Below are 16,710 nucleotides of genomic sequence, written 5' to 3'. Positions count from 1 at the left end.
AGGCAAAGCGGCGTTAGGGGAAAACGGGACAGTATCATGCTTGCAAGCATCCATGTCATATTTGTATGAATCTTTTTTTTTTTTTTTTTTTTTTCTCATGCAAAGATTTCTCTTCACGTATGTTCACGGGAAATGCGTCAACTCAAACGTTAAGTCTGCCTTCATTGTAATATGGCAACCTATATTGTCCCATGACCCCTATCATGCGCGATCTGTACAACCAATGAAATGGCCGTGGCCGTGAATAATTCAGTCAATCACCATGGCCCCGTTGGAATCCTGGGAAACACCATTGCTAGCAGCTCCGTTGGTGGCTCCTTTGCCGTTCGTCGCAGCTAGGTCGCCTCGAGTATCGCTCTGGCATCCAGGGCAGTTGTGTAGCACCTCATGGGAAAATACGTCGCAATCAATACAGAAGTGATGCCGACACACCTGACACATATATCTCCCGCTCTCACTCACACCTTTGGGCACAGGTGGTGCGGGTTTCTTCTTTTTGCCGTTCACATCCTTGCTGGGAACCTTGAGGTGTTTGTCGCCGGCACCCTCCTTCTCAGCGTTCTTGCTCTTGTCCGCATCTTTGTTCTTGTCCTTATTCTTGACATCGGGGAACGGTGCGTGGCATGCAAAGCAGGAGACGCTGCGACCGGCGTCGGCCCATGGCACTTCGGTCCATACCCTCAGCGGGAAGAGGTGGTGGTACGATCGGGCCAGGTGCGTGGACAATATCAGCGTCAGGCCGCATGCGGGGCACTCGGAGGGCAGACGACAAACCCTTGATCCACATCGTGTGCACAGGAAGCCGTTTCGCACAGGTCGATTATGACATGAACACAGAGCGGGGTCCTTGTCCGTCTTTCGCGAGGGAAAGCCCATCATTAGGAGGGAAGCAGCCTCTCCCGTTGCCTGTTGGAGTTGGCTTTGCCGTGTTATCGGGGGTCTCGTAGCCGACATCAGCAGCTCCCGAAAGTGCACCTCGTGGAGAGCTACGTTGTATGCCGATCCGTCGGTGTCTGTAACAATTCCTAGATCTGCCGCCGCCTTGCCAGAGTTTGTTCTTCGACATATTTCCTCGCAGATATAGACTTGGGCTGCTAGCCCAATCACCGACACTCGTATCCTGTCGGCCATGAGCCCATCAATCGTCTCATGTATGTCGCCGGGATCGAGTGATAATAATGCGCCGAATATTATGACCACCTCCCGGGTTCCGTGTGAGGGGGTGTTGCTGCGGTTTGCAAAGAGGGTTAGAGATGACGCGCCTTGACAGGTATGAATGACCCAGGGGCAGACGTGCAAAATGGGCATCAAGACTCACAACAATGCGCCCCGGCACATCTCTAGAGCGTTCTGTAGACTAGGGCTTCCAGAAGGGTCTAGGTCCGGCAACGCCCTGAGCTTCTCAATGTGTTCCGCCGGATTCCCGCTCAAATCCGAGATCCGAACGGCTATGCTGTCGCGCATGCCCACGATGGCCAGCTGGCTGATGGGGTTCTGGTCAAAGTACTCACGTACAAAATCGATGGCGTACGAGATGGTCAGGCGGTGCCTCGTCGGCATCAGGTCCTTCTCCGCCATGGCAAAGGACATGTCTATGACCAAGACCAGGTGCCGTATGATTCCACGCTGGATGGGCGTCGTGTCACGGAGCACGCGCCGACGCTTCTCGGCCTCGAGAAAGCCCTCCAGAGAGAGGTTACCATCATCCAGCTCGTGGACCACATCCCATGATCTTTGTAGATCTTCCCATGCCGCCTTGCTGGCTTTCTTCTTGCGCTTGCCACCCTCAACCCCGCCCTTGCCCGACCGCCCCCCGCCGGCTGCACCGCGTGCGCCACCCGACTGCCCAACAAGTTCGTCATCAGAGCCGTCGTCGACCACAAGCTCGCCATCCGAGTCTGCCATTGTAGGTGTTGTTGCCGGGGATCTCTTGGGAATTCCCACTCGCGCCGGGGATCAAGAGCGGGTGTGGGTGCTGTAAAAAGCGGTTTGATCGGCTTCGAGCGGAGGTCACTAGCACAGGGCGGTAGGTAACGGGTCACAAAAGTGGCGAGAGGCTTCTCGATCTCTGAGGAAGATGACTCGATGGTGGGTCACCAAGTTACCTACTCGGAAGCAGGCCAAGTTGGCGATGTTGAGAGCTGGGCAGGTAGGCGTTAGAGCAAGTGATGGGTGCAGTCATGAACCGACTGACAGTCTAGTCTAGTTGCACGGTAGTTCGACGTGTCGCGAGGGAGAAGCGCTCTGGCTGTAGTGCTGCGTGAAATCAGTTTTAGCTCGTGCTAATCATCAATTGGGTTACATTTGAGCTTGCTTGTGAAGGCAGCTAGCAGCTATCTTGGGTGGTTTTCGGTGAATTCATTGGTGATAACTCGACCTAGCAAAACCGCGTTAGCGTGTCGCTGCAAAAGCCTGCCCCACTGGTCGGAAGTCTAAGTCGGGTACCACCTTAAACTAAGGCAAGTCATGTGGGGGAGTAGTGTGTAGGCTTGCTTTAGCTTCAGTTTGCATCTGGTAGATTCCTAAGCGCGGATAGAAAATAAACAAATAATGAGCTCATTGGGCTACGATTTTTCGAAACGATAGGGTTTTGTTCCCTACTTCCTAAGTGGTAAAGGAATGCGACGGGGTGAGCTGGTAAGTCGAACATTTAACTTGACACTCATTGGTCACACATGCAACTCGACAGACACTGTTGCAGAGTCAAGGTTTTGTCTATCGATTACCATGTACTAAGCATATTGCCCTGCCCTGATGTTCATACTCGCGAAATAGACTATCTAGAAACAAGGGGTATACATACTTTCGCTATCGACTGACGGGAGAAAAGCAGAAAACCAAAATACGGCTATACAGAACCGCTATACAAGTCATCGCCAAGGAAACATACAGAACGTCTCCGTAAGTCACACGCGCACCTCTCATCGTGATCCGCACAAGTTATTAGAATCAATGCGTTCTCGACACTCCCCTCCCACGATCACAACAGACGTATGGAAAAAGACGCCAGACTCCTCTGAAGCATGAGCCAAGACCGGGGATTCGCGACAGTCGGTTTGATACCGCTCATCGAGACCGGTTTGTTGCCAGGTTGCGAGTGTACAGCCGCAAATGGCCGAATGATGCAGACGCAGAAGGTAGGTTGTCGTGAAGATTGAACTGATTATTTCGTTAATGGTTATAAAAAAAAATATTAGGGCTTTGCATGTACACCTTCTTAGGGGCCCTCATCCCTAACCGGCTTTTTGGCGATGAGAATCGCCGAGAATAAGCTTCCGCAACCACATTTCATGTTCCCTGTTTTTGGTTTCTTGTGTTTTTCTCTCTTTTTTTTTCGGCGTGATTTTTCTTTCATTTGCTGTTGGGTTGATCTTTTTGCCTCAAGATGACTCTGGCTTCTTGCCACTGCACTCGAGGTTACCTGAGGTGGTCCCATCCTATGGGTAAGTTGAACCCACGGGCATTGGCCAGTCGTCCTCCGTGATGCTTGACCAGAATATCCATACCATGACAACTGACGCCAGGGTGAAGATGGTCTGGAAGAGGGATCCGTCAATCCTGGCGTTCGTGCCGTTGCAAATGTACCGGCTGACAACGTAGTTGAAGATTTGTCCCAAAGCGAACAGGAGGCCAGCGGCCACTAGGTAAATCATAGGCTTCGTCTCCTGGAGTACTCTCAAGACCAGGATGGCCTCCAGTACAAAGAAGGCCACAATGAATATGAGAGGGGCCAGCTGGTACAGTACGTAGAGAGCGATGTGGCTGTAGGGCGCCTGCTGGCTCGAGTTCCAGTAGCCGGTCCATCCAAAGCCCGTATCTAGAGTGATGTACCCGGTGCCGATCAAGAGAACTAGGGCCGAAAGCACCAGTAGCCCAAGAGACAAAGGCGTCCCATCATCAATGATCTGGTAGCCCACAACTGCGTTGAGCATGAGAACCCATGTTGTCGCAATGATAAAGCCGATATGAATACCAGTAAATGCCTGTGAGGTAATCGTCAGATCAACCATATTCAAGTATAGACTAGAGTCATTTGAGTAAAAACTAAACTCACCACCCGAACTGTTTCGGACAAAGGTGAGATTTCACCAACAGTGAAGATCTCGCAGATTTGGATCACAATGTAGCCCAGCAGAAACAGTTGCATCTCTCTGTCGAAGCGTTATGTCAGCGCGTCAATTTCGATCACAGGCATCATATGACAGCTGCAAGAACAAACCTTCGTCCCACCGCCGCCTTCTTGCGCTCTGACCGCAGCAGCAGATATATCGCCACCACAATCGCGACAACGCATACCAAAATCACACCTGTAACCCAATGTGTCAGAATATAATCAAGTTGACAAAGACTCGGGCGAGGATTATGAGCTCACCCAAGTTTCCGAGGTACTGGTTATTAGGTAGTGGGATGCCCGTTAGGTTGCACCCTCCCCAGTCCCCCCTTTGGTCCTTGCCGTTCTTGTTCAGAACCTATTGGTATACAGTCAGACCATGCTCGCGTATTTCCGCATTGGGACAATGCGATTGAAGAGATCCTAACAGGCTACTTACATTGCACACTGGCAAGGTTGAACCCTCACAAAAGGGCTGTTTTGAAACACGTAGCTTGTCAGCTTATCCCGTCTCTTGAAAGATGGCGCGGGAAGCATTCGGATGCCGGAACGGCCAATATGCAGGCTAACTCACGCCGAAATTGCCGAATCCCGACATTTGGGGTTTTGTCGCGCAGAGCGCAGCTGTGCCAAATTCCTCCGACGCTCCCTAGCTATTCTCCTCGTCTCTATCGCGAGTATCCGTTGTGCCGGTAGCACACTGGTCCGTCGCACGCCTGGTGGTCCTAATCGTACGTCGGCCGAGAAGGTGGTGGTGGTTGAATGATCGGGTCGAAAATTCGAAATCGGACGCGTCAAAGTGGCTGGGGAACTCGTTGCACAGTCGAATGCACGATTGGTCCGAATTAATTCTCCACCTTCGAGTATTGTCCAAAAGAAAAAAGAGAAAGATAGGATCAGTTGAATTGATCTGAGCTCTTCGTCCGATGGCTGAATGGTATTCCGATCGTCAGCGTAGTGGTGCGCGAAGCTCAAAGGTTGAAAACGGGTGGTGTAGAGGTTGTTGTCGTGGCAATGTCGGTTCTTTCTGGTCGGATTGTGAGATGCCCACCTCGTTGGTACAATGCTCCAAAGCACAGACAGCGAGTCGGGATGGAATCGGATGGGGGAAGCTCCCTAATTTGAACGCCAGTGCTCCTTGCCGTCTGGTGAATTTTCAGCACTGCAAGAAAGACTAGTCAGACTCCACTTTGTAACCGGGGTGGCGGGGGTCGATGATTGGATAGCGAGCTGTGAATGGCCGAGCGTTTTCAAGACCTCTCGAGGGGTGGGGTCGGAAGAGGTTCGCTTTGTTGAAGGCAGGGAAGTTTAAATGAGAACCCAGTCCTCTCCCGCGGTTGGTCGCAAGAACGGTCCCCCTCGTGATGCGCTGATGGCTGAAGCCTCCTCAACTCTACGATGGTGCAAAGAGGGAGAGTTCTACGTGCTTGAGAACTACCGTCTCCAATTGCTAAGAAACACATGCTGGCATTTTAACGATGCGAAGGCAGGAATTTTCGTGAGAGAAGTCTCAGCGACCGTTAGGATACTATCCTTCGGATACAAACGTCATGGTCATGTATGGAAAAATGATCTCTGGGCTTCTTTATGCGGTGGTGGGTGGGTGTGTCCGAGACACCTTAAACACGATAAATGTGTTTAGATCTCCACCACACGCGGGTAAGCTCAATCAACGGGCGGGAATGCGCACGGATGAACGGCGAGGCATAAAGGTAGCAAACCAATAGCGGCGGGTTTTATGCTTCTGGCTCGGTGCTCACTCCTGTTTGCCCTCTCCTAGATATAACATTTAAAAAATGCTTCCGGGTAGTTATTGCCTATGACCATGGTCTAAGCTTGAGGTATCCGAAGATGTCTGTATCCGTTTGGATGCCAGCGATCGTCGCGATTCGTGAATAAAATAAATATAAACCTCCAAACAAAATAAGAGTAGTGATTTCCGGATGGAAACCTCCATCACTCAATCAGTCCATCTCGGTCAAATTCACAACCTTTACCCTATTGGCTAGCCCCGCATAAGCCGGCACATCAAAAACGAGACCATCCCTCTCCAGCAAGGCCAGTAAACCCATCGAGAGTTAATAATCAACCAATGCCTGTTTAGAAGAGCCGTAAACATCAACAAAATTACCTTTTTACATGGTGCCGTTCATAGGGCTGTTTTTTTTTTTTTAATGAATAAACAACGAGGAAAATATCGGAAGCCAGTGGAACGAAATTCAACGATTACGACCTACTGCGTTTGTTTGCCACGTTCTCGGTGAGGCACAAGGCGATACCTCAGCCGCAATCCTTTTGCAACCATGCAAAATGCAGTGTACGGGTACCGGAGATTGATCGCTCATCGGTGGCTTGTGTATTTTGCTTCTCAAAACGAGATGTTGTACAGCATCTGTGCTGCCCTGTCAAGCCTGCATGTCTAATTTAACGGAGCACCCGGTCATCCTATCAACGGGGTATCGCGCAAGGCACCGTGAGACCGAACGTATCGTCTGCCAAGCCTTGTTTCGCCACTCGCCCGCGTGTCTGTCCAGCTGGCCCAGTCACCATAGCCACTTACTACCCTGTTTGGATGCATTAAAAAAGGATGTAGTACTCGGGCGGTAGGGCGGAAATGAAATCCTACCAAGACTTTCTCAACGCCTAGCAACGATTGTGGCTGGGGCTATGCTCCCTATGTGGGTGTCAGCCAACTATATGCGAAGATATAACATAACAATCTCCCGAGGCTCGTACAGTCCTTTTTAGGGCTTGGGTCTGCTCCCAGTCGCCGCAGCCTGATTCCTACATAGATCTTCCACCTCACCTGATATTTGAAAGCCTTGTCACAGGTGTGCAGATGCTGACGTTCTGACTGTGTCGCAAACTCACTTTAGTTTTCAGCCTTGTGGTCATGTCATTCATGGCCAAGCTTGTCAGCCCTTCTCATCTAATTACCTGGTACTTTATTTGCCCGTGTCCCGATGCAATGGCGGACATCGCGCGTTTAAGTGCCATACAACTGCACACGAGGGCTGAAATCGCGATGCGAAGTTCTGGCTCTATGTAAGGTATGTATATGGATGGAAGTGCCAAAGCGACCTTTAGCCCTTATGTGCATATTTCATGCCAGATCAAATTATCAGACATGGCAAGTGTCAAGCCGATTGAGCAAATCGCACTTGTTCCTTCTTGTTCCCGCCCCAAGAGAAGCTCTACCAGTGGTCTGCGGATGGCTGCCCAACAAAATGTTCTGCTAAAAGATCTAGAAGAGCCCAAACGGCTTGTTCTGTACGATAAGGGCTTTTCCGACCGATGATTCGCGAGTGCCTTTGTCCAAGTTGATGGGCCCCGTTCGATGACGTTCGGGTGCCTGAGATACTACGAATTGATAGACGATTTCTCAACCTGACTTGGCGCCTAGGGATATCATGGTGCATCAAGGCCGCATCTCTGGAGTGATAGCCCGATTTGACTGGGACGACGCAGGTTGGCAGGATGGCTTGGATGGTTTCCAGAGCATCACAAGTATGCAACATCGTTGAAGACTACAACTCGTAAGACTTTTACTCGCAAGCGTGTATAGTCAGACTAACCATGTCGAATATTTCGGGCATCGAAAGGCATCAAAAAGCCAGTGATGATTTTGCTTGAGGTAAACAAGCTTGCCAGGCATGACCTGATGATGGCCTGTGCACCTCATAGATCCCGAGGCCCTCTCCATCGTGGCACATTCGAGGATATCGAGCTCCTGAATGAGTTCAGGGCCACAGGTGATTGGCATGGAATTAATAGATACAAAGTTTTCATGTGCTTGATTTATGCGTTTGTGGTGGAGCGCATATCATCACAGAGCTACCTAGTTTTAGCCTACGAGTCCGAGCAGTGTTATTTCGGTACCCCCACGCGGTCAGGCAATGGGACAGTGGAGGTGCAGCTGGGGTTCATCCAGGGGGTGAATGCGGGAACTTAGAAGGCATGGTTGTCTTGGCTGCTATGCATTGCTACGTCATCTCACTAACCGGAAACCGGTCCACGGCAAGAGGGACCATGTTGGATAGTAGTACCATGGCGAAAGCTGGAATCCAAAACAGATTCTAATCAATTGTCGGACAAAATATCTTTGAAACCATATTCTAATGATTGAAATAAACCGGTTCCCCGGCCTCCTTGAAATTGACATCCTTTTAATAGCCTGATACTGTCTTCGTGAAGATTAATTGAGACTTCAGCACAACTACCATGACATCTCCGGCCAATCCTGCCAAGGCTGATTGGTTGGCAGAACCTCGGTTGGCCTGAAATACAGCCACCAAAAGGCTGAGGATTGACGTCGCTCCCTTCATTTACAGTGGGATCGCCTAGAAAAGGTGGGGCACCTAACAGCATGCGATCCAGTACAGCGTCAAGTGAGCCCTGCTCATGCAGCAACACCCTGGTACATTAGGAGATAGTATAACGCGTACTGCGGACTTGTCGAACCCTGTTTTTCGGCATCTTCTGGATGTCAACCAAATCCCCAAGTCACCAGTCTACCCCAGACTTTTGTCCATGTGAAGAATTCGTGGAGAAACTTGACTCACGATAGTACATCTTTTATCCATAGTGTTTTCCTCTTTGCTGTAAAACCTGGAGCCAAACTAAGGTACCCTGACGTTTACAAGTTACTTGTTCATGCAGGAGCAACCTTGGTGCAGCCAGGCGAGCGGACAAAGCAACCCACCAGCAGCCGACTGGGTACTGTACCTACGCAAGCGGCAAAGGTCATCTCAACATCCGTCCTTCGCTGTACGGAACAGACTGCCGGGACCAGCACAGACTAACTGACTGACTGACTGTCTATTCTTACCATCCCCGCGCCCCTCCTCCACATTGAATTCGACGTGTGACCTGCTCTTCTATCCTCCTCTGTTCTTTTTAAAACATTGCAGATGGGCGCTGCTGCTTGACAGCCCCAGGTTGCCCAACATTCCATCTCACACCCCAAGCCGCATTGACTCCAATATCCCCCTTCAGACAATCCACAGCAACCACAACCCCTCGGCAGCCGACCGAGGCGAGCAGTCCGAATCACTGCTGCCGGACGCACATCGGCCGACCGCCTTTGGCGTCTATAACCCCTCCCAAACGGTCCGACATCGCCGCAACGCCTCGACCGGCTCAGAGCCTGTTTCGTACGCTGGATCCGAATCATCCTGGACGGACACAGGCGACATTGCCGAGCAGCTAACCGCCGAGGATCCCCTTCGTGACCGTCTCCTGGACGAGGCTGCTCATGCCGATTTCCTTGCTGGCATTGTGAAGCGCCAATCTCAGCACAAGAAACATAAACGGGTTCGATACCAAGAGTCCACAACTTCGTCTCGGAACCGTTCGACGTCACCATACCAGCATCACCGCGCTGGCCTCGTTAATAAGGAAGCAATACATATACCAGACGCTGTGGTTCCTGAACAGACCAGGGTCGAGCGCACAATAGCCCGCATCATGTCGGGCGGTTCAAGTCCCATCCATGGCCTAACCGGCAAACCCTTGATGTTCGTCACACCTCTATCCCACGATTGCAAACGACCCGAAGATGCCCAAGAGACTACGACCACACGCCACCAACCAAGGCCCAGACAGCTAACAGATTTACAGCTACTTCACAAGCGTCTTCGTGTCGCTGGGAGTGTTCCTTTTCGGATATGATCAAGGAGTTATGTCAGGCATCATCACGTATGTCTTGCCCTCTTACCCAGGACCGCCTCTAAATGCTCACCCAGATTACTGACCGGCTGGTATTGCAGTGGCCCTTACTTCAAAGAATACTTTAACAACCCCACCAGGGCACAGGTCGGTGCCATGGTGGCCATTCTCGAGGTCGGCGCCTTCATCTCGTCCCTGATGGTTGGAAGAATTGGCGACATCATCGGTCGCCGAAGAACCATCCTTTACGGCTCCATGGTCTTTTTCATCGGCGGCGCCATGCAGACATTGGCCACAGGCTTTGAAATGATGCTGGCCGGGCGTGTTATAGCTGGTCTCGGCGTTGGTATGCTGTCAACCATTGTACCAGTATACCAGTCCGAGATCTCACCCCCGCATAACCGAGGAAAACTTGCTTGCATCGAGTTCACTGGAAACATCTTCGGTTATGCGACCTCAGTCTGGGTTGACTACTTTTGCGGCTTCATTACGAGCAACATGTCATGGAGGTTGCCTTTGATGATGCAGTGTATCATGGGCGCCCTACTCGGCCTGGGTAGCCTGATCATTGTCGAGTCGCCGAGGTTAGTCACAACACTGTCCTCTTCCTGATATGCTCGTTGAGATCTCTGTCTAACGTGGTATGTAGATGGCTATTGGATAATGACCACGACGAGGAAGGAATCGTTGTGATCGCCAACCTCTATGGTGGAGGTGACATCCACAACTCAAAGGCACGCGATGAGTTCCGCGATATCAAAATGGATGTTCTGATTCAGCGCCAGGAAGGCGAGAGATCATACAGCGAGATGTTCAAGCGTTACAGGACGCGTGTGTTCATTGCCATGTCAGCGCAGGCCCTGGCTCAGCTGAACGGCATCAACGTTATATCGTACTACGCGCCATACGTCTTTGAGTCTGCTGGATGGGTAGGCCACGATGCTGTGCTGATGACGGGTATCAACGGCATAACTTACCTGCTCTCAACCGTCCCACCATGGTACATCGTTGATTCTTGGGGCCGTCGGCCTATCCTGCTCAGCGGTGCAGCCATGATGACCGGCTCCCTTGCTATGATATCTTACTTTCTCTACCTCGATATCAAGCAAACGCCGATGCTTGTTGTCATATTCGTTATGATCTACAACGCCGCATTTGGATACTCGTGGGGTCCCATCCCCTGGCTGTACCCACCAGAGATTCTCCCCCTAAGCATCCGATCCAAGGGAGCTAGTCTTTCAACGGCCACGAATTGGGCATTTAACTGGCTGGTCGGAATGATGACACCAATTCTTCAAGATATCATTCATTGGAGACTATACCTTGTGCATGCCTTCTTTTGCGCTTCCAGTTTCGTCATTGGTAAGTTCGAACTCGTTCGGATATGGAATTGTTTCATGAAAACAAGATTTCGAAACTAAACAAGTCGTCTTAAAAGTGTACTTTATCTATCCTGAAACTTGCGGCGTCAAGCTCGAAGATATGGGTAGCCTCTTTGGTGACAGCACCACAGCGATGGGCACTCCGGCAACGATGGGAACACCGGCCCAGGACCCAGAGACAGGATCTCTTCTCCGCCCCGGCTCTCCTATCCCGCCGTTAGATATTCGAAATGGTTCTGGAGGTCCCTTTGGAGCTGCGGGGGCTATTCCCGGGTTGAACATTGACCCGCCTGACCAGGCCGCTGTTGATGCGAAGAACAGCAGAGACGCCCAAGACGGAGGCGGTGGCATCGGGGCCTGGCTGTCTAGACTGATGGGCCGTGGCAAGTCCCACAATGGGCAGTCAAGTCGTGACGGTGGTCGCTACACTGCCATCGGCCAAGGAGATGACTGAGTAGCTAAAGTGGGGAAGTAGCAAACGGGGAACAGGGCGTATTCAACCTGTGGTCTGTAAATTTCTGGTTTGTTGCATCGCTAGTGTACGGAGACAGTCTTTTCGAAGACGCTCCATTTCTCATTGATTGTACTCGGTTTTGCTTGCTTGCATATAGAATGGCGTCAGGCCAGTCGGCCATGACTGTCGGATGGATCTAACACAGTGGTCGAAGTTTTGGATTTTGGGATGGCTTGGACAAGCGAAGGCACGGTGTCAGGGTATTTCCTCCCCGTGTTAGATAGTGAATGTGCTTATCTTGCTGCAATGATTTCCTCCTCAATTGTAATATTCAAGTTGCGTGAAAACACATGGTGATTGTTAAAAGTAGGTCTCAGCGATCATATATGCGCCAGGTGTATACGTTGAAAAAGTTGAGATGTTGTAGCAACCCTCCAACATAATGTTATTGGAAGCAGAGAAATCTGGAGTCAGCAGTAGAATCAGCCATAACGGCGAACAAACTAAAACACCACAAAAATAAGCGCGAATATAGAGAAGCAACGTCGATATGTGGAATAGGAGTGGCACGTGACCTGGTATTCACCATGCCTCTTACCTTGTAATTTCTGGGGTCTATCCAGTACCCACTAAAGCTTTCTATGTTGAAGTGTCTGCGCCAATACCTACCTGGCTTGGGCATCACATCAACCTCTGTTTTCAACTTTTACTACGCATTGCATCATGTCGCGGGCGGAGATAATCAAGGCCTACCGGGCACTGTATCGCGCATGCCTTCAGGCCGTCATGTACTCGAAGCCGTCGCGCTTCGTGGTCCGCGATCAACTACGCGAGGGATTCCGAGACCCTTCCGGCCACTTTGACAAGGAGGCGGTACAGCGGACCGTGTTGTTCCTGCGGTCGGCGGCCAGGGAGCGTGGGCTAGCGCACAAGATTGTCAAGAACCTGGTGCACGTGGCGTGGCGTCAGCAGAAAATGGTAGCCTTGCCGTACCACATCAGGTTGCAGCAGGCCAAGCAGGCACAACAGTGAGTAAATTGCCAAGTCTCGTCGGTGATTTTGTTGTATACGCAAAAAAAAAAAAAAAAAAAAAAAAAACCGCAGTGCGAGGAGCTAATTACTGGGTGTACTTGTCGGGTTAGTGATCCCATTGAAGTGACGGCTCTTGCTCACTACAAGCAAACCGTGGACATGCTCAACCGTACCATGAAGCTATGCCTGAGGTGATGAGTATTGTCCTCGTGGCTAGTTTTGGTCACATATGGCTTTGCAAGTTTGATGGAGCTTACATTGCCTTACTTGGATTATCTTTTCTGCAACCAGGGAGCCCCCACGACTGAGCCTAGACGCAGTTGTCGCCACGCATGCTGGCCTGGCAGACGAACAGCCGGATAAGTGAGGCAAGACAAACATAGACCGTTATGTGGCATCGCTCGAAAAAGGATTTACGATCAACCGGGCTATGATCTTGGGAGACGATAGCAAGGGCCCGCTTGCTGTGTGTGGTAACGCTGATGGTAGACGGTCGGTGAGGAGTTGTTTAGTCAAACAGAGCTTTCTATTGGTCGTTGGCATAACGGGAGTCCGCAAACTTGCAGTGCGCAACCTCACGCATCACGACGAGAATAACTCCCATTATCGTCGGTGTTTGACAGCAGTCGACAGTGGATACCTGCGGCATGGAAAGTATAATGAGATGAGATATCGCCTTAATCAATATTCATTTTTACTGGAGCATTTAGTATTAATGTTTCTATAGTACCAACTAAAGCCAAAGCTTGAAATCATACCAGTTCTTGTGTCACCTTGAAACAAAAATTGGCTGTACAAATCCTCGCGATGGCCTGTTTCCAGCTGTAAAATAGGCCATATAGCCCATCCATGATGTTTTTTTTTTTTTTTTTTTTTTTTTTTTTTTTTTTTTTTTTTTTTTTTTTTTTTTTTTCCTTTGTCTTTATTCTAGATAGTGTATATGCATACCCAGGTAGGTAGTTACGTTGCTTGCCTTGCGTAAAGTAAACCGCTGTATGGGGTACCAGTCATTCTTTATACAGCCTGGTAAAACCACCCATGACACTTAGTCTTGAACTCCTACCATGAGAAATAAAGACAGACGCTTTTGTATTTCGAGGAAACTGAGGTAGACCGAGGTTACATAAGTACCTATGGAATATAACTTCGTAGGTACCTAGCTATTGACGGGATCTCTTCACTCCTTTGTGGAGCCTTGCCATTGTGGGGGTGATCCACAGTTACCCTGCTCATTGAAGCTGAAGGTAGGGCAATAGATAAGGAATGATAGGTACGACATCTCTCAAAATGTCGTGAGATTTTAACATATGAAGGACACAAAACTTCCTTGAGAGACCTTCAATGGGCAGGTTATCGGCCCATGAACCCCTTCACCGGGTGGTTTTACGGTTACGGTAATGCTACGTCGGGCTCCCGTGTCCAACTGCAAAGAGCGGGGACATAGTACCTGACACTGTAGTCAGGTACTGTATGCCCTTGCTTGTCGACCCCACCCAGATCGTGAGCATTGATGTGGTATTAGCTCCTTCCTTCCGGCATGGAATACCTGGAAATACCGGCGTGGATCTCAATGCCGACCGCCTTAAACGAGAGGCTAAGCTTTCCATGTCCCGCTTTGTGCATGTAGGACAACAAGGACGCCTCTCTACCTCACAAACCTCTCGCGGCAAGATCAAAAACCCCTCTAATAGACGTGACAGGCTACTTTACCAGCGATTATCGCGCCATTGTTCCAGTACTTACCTATCTTGGTAGCTACATTTCCTTACCAATACGATCTCGACAGCTCGACAATATCCTCCGGTACGCATCTCCAGCTGCACTTAACATCTTACAAAGCTCCGAGACCAAACCAAACAGCTCGCACTTAGCGTCGAGTCAACGTAAACCCACGGAGCTTTCAATTCGAGCTCGTGCTGTCACCACATACTAGAAACGAAACTCCTGTACCCCGCACGTCGAACGTCCCATACGTCAGTTCGCTGCATATCAATCGACTGAACTTTCTTTTTCAACTTTTACCTCCGCGTTCTCGGTGTCGTCTTTATCTCCGGGGCTGTTTTGGCCACAATTCCTCCTTCAATCGAGAACTGTGCGAGAGCGGCTCCTGGATGGACTTTGATCTAGCCCCTGGCTGACCGCGATCGCGTCTACAGACTTTGATCCAGGGTAGGTCCATTTGGGCCTTGGGATCATCGTCTAGAGGCGGACCCGCGTCGTTAGGTGTTTTCTGGGTCGGGATCGGAAGCATGCCAGCTCTTGCTGCTGCTGCCGCCCAGAACGACGATAAACATTACGGCCAACATGATCACAAAATCGCCTGGCCGAGCGCGAACATGCCTTCCTACGGCGGCAGCAAGAACAGCCGTGCAACAGAATCAGAGGAGCAACAAGACATCAAAAAAGGACCGGCACTTGGAAGAGATGGACAGCTGCGAGAGCAGTCCTTGCAGCAGAAAGAGCAACATCAGGCGAAGAACCCAGTGTTGAGGTTTGCCAAGCGATATCGTACTGAGGTCGCAGCAAGCATGTCGAGTGCAGTCTCTACAGCCGCTGCATTCCCCCTCGACAGCGTCAAGACTCGGATGCAGACCTACAAATACTCGGGTTTCATTGACTGTGTTCGCCACACCTACCAGACGGAGAAGCTTAGGGGTTTCTTCAGAGGTACGTTGGAGATGTTGCGTCCTTTCTCGAGCGGCGCTGCTCAGCGGCAGCCTCGATTTCTCTACATGATGAAATGATCACCCATGTGGAAGGCTGGTATCCAAGTTATATCCTTTGTCGGAACAATTGAGCTCCCCGCAGCCGCCTTCATAGTCACTAACATGCGCTGTCATACTGCTACGATACCCAGGCGTCACTGCACCGATGATAAGCATCACCGCGGTACGTACGTTTTCGCTCTCGATCTATAATCGATCCAGAACGGCCTACGCTCGCGTCCTTCAGGAAAAGTTTGGCGTCGATGTCGTTGGACATATGCGGAAGAGCGGAAACTACCCCAACTTTTGGACAGTCTCGACTATTGGTGCTGCCGGTGCGACGGCCGGGTCTTTGATCACTGTGCTAGCCTGTGAGTATCATGGTCGGGCCATCGCTCCCCCGAAAGAGACCAGGCGAGAACTTTGCAACGAAGAGCGCCGAATCTGACAGTACCAAGGCCCTTTTGAGCTTTCAAAATTGAGTGCACAGGTATCTGTTCTGCTGTCAGATCGCAAAAACTGTCCGAACCCCAAGGACTATGCGGTGGCGGCCAGCTACCAGAACAAGGGCACTTGGCAAACCATGAAGAATATTGTGAGGCATCGAGGATATGCGGGACTCTACACAGGCTTCAGTCTTCATTTATGTAAGTGCACTCTATGTGATATGGGCACTTGCAGAAGGCTGACATAAAACAGTGCGTGACACCGTGGGAACCGGACTGTACTTCATGACCTACGAAAGTGCCAAACAGATCCTCACTTCGCTTTCCGGCACATATCAATCAAACCCCCTCCCTGTGCTCATCTCTGGGGGTCTCTGCGGGATAGTATCTTGGGCTTTGATTTGTGAGTGTTTCTGCAAAGAGCAGCTACTTCACACGTCCATGGGGCCTTATCACAGAAAGGCATCGAACTTTACTGACATTACTACTGCGACGTAGACCCGATTGACTCTGCGAAGAGCATATATCAGCGAAACGCACTAATGCGGTCGAAAGGGCAGACTGTTGATCCTGTCAAGATACAGTTCTTTCAGAAGCACATGTATCGTGGACTTGGCGTGTCCATGGGTCGCTCCTGTGCCGTCAACGCCATATTTTTCTCCATGTTTGAACTTGCCAAGAAGCGCATCAAGACGATGGAGGATGGCGTCTAGGAAAACCCACCATCACAATCCGAGTCTCTACTAGGTCCGCTCGACGAGATTGGGTGAAGAGATGGTTTTACAGCCATCATCACGCTGATTTAAAAACGGCATCTCACATTGTTTTATTCTTTTGGACTTTATTTAAGGGAACATACGTCCTGAGCAGTGGCTCTCCATGAGCTTTAGGGACTGGGCAGGGAGTACCAATA

At 50.4% G+C, this 16,710-nt stretch overlaps 5 protein-coding genes across 5 annotated transcripts; 3 read left to right on the top strand and 2 right to left on the bottom strand.

Moving 5' to 3' along the window:
* Positions 1–249: 249 nt before the first annotated feature.
* PpBr36_07182 (uncharacterized protein) lies at positions 250–1,905 on the bottom strand (the record flags this gene model as incomplete). Its single annotated transcript, XM_029894320.1, has 2 exons — positions 250–1,228; positions 1,319–1,905. The coding sequence occupies 2 exons, from the start codon at positions 1,903–1,905 to the stop codon at positions 250–252; spliced, it is 1,566 nt and encodes a 521-aa protein (XP_029748779.1).
* PpBr36_07181 (uncharacterized protein) lies at positions 1,301–1,981 on the top strand (the record flags this gene model as incomplete). Its single annotated transcript, XM_029894319.1, has 2 exons — positions 1,301–1,695; positions 1,741–1,981. 2 exons carry the CDS (start codon positions 1,301–1,303, stop codon positions 1,979–1,981), a joined length of 636 nt encoding a protein of 211 aa, XP_029748782.1.
* Positions 1,982–3,437: 1,456 nt separating this feature from the next.
* PpBr36_07180 (uncharacterized protein) lies at positions 3,438–4,709 on the bottom strand (the record flags this gene model as incomplete). Its single annotated transcript, XM_029894318.1, has 6 exons — positions 3,438–3,983; positions 4,055–4,151; positions 4,220–4,307; positions 4,373–4,469; positions 4,551–4,586; positions 4,686–4,709. 6 exons carry the CDS (start codon positions 4,707–4,709, stop codon positions 3,438–3,440), a joined length of 888 nt encoding a protein of 295 aa, XP_029748781.1.
* Positions 4,710–8,332: 3,623 nt separating this feature from the next.
* On the top strand, positions 8,333–13,013 carry PpBr36_07179 (uncharacterized protein; the record flags this gene model as incomplete). The annotated part of the gene is made up of 10 exons (XM_029894317.1): positions 8,333–8,382; positions 9,022–9,627; positions 9,731–9,808; positions 9,880–10,362; positions 10,428–11,140; positions 11,217–11,579; positions 11,820–11,938; positions 12,353–12,642; positions 12,757–12,837; positions 12,938–13,013. 10 exons carry the CDS (start codon positions 8,333–8,335, stop codon positions 13,011–13,013), a joined length of 2,859 nt encoding a protein of 952 aa, XP_029748277.1.
* Positions 13,014–14,895: 1,882 nt separating this feature from the next.
* On the top strand, positions 14,896–16,510 carry PpBr36_07178 (uncharacterized protein; the record flags this gene model as incomplete). Its single annotated transcript, XM_029894316.1, has 5 exons — positions 14,896–15,313; positions 15,504–15,722; positions 15,810–15,998; positions 16,051–16,200; positions 16,296–16,510. 5 exons carry the CDS (start codon positions 14,896–14,898, stop codon positions 16,508–16,510), a joined length of 1,191 nt encoding a protein of 396 aa, XP_029748278.1.
* Between the last annotated feature and the right edge of the window lie 200 nt (positions 16,511–16,710).

The sequence above is a fragment of the Pyricularia pennisetigena genome, chromosome 1 (genome assembly GCF_004337985.1).
Source record: "Pyricularia pennisetigena strain Br36 chromosome 1, whole genome shotgun sequence".
In the NCBI taxonomy this organism is placed as follows: domain Eukaryota; kingdom Fungi; phylum Ascomycota; class Sordariomycetes; order Magnaporthales; family Pyriculariaceae; genus Pyricularia; species Pyricularia pennisetigena.
The sequence above is the reverse complement of the archived record's forward strand: the minus strand, read 5'-3'. Positions and strand labels throughout refer to the sequence as shown.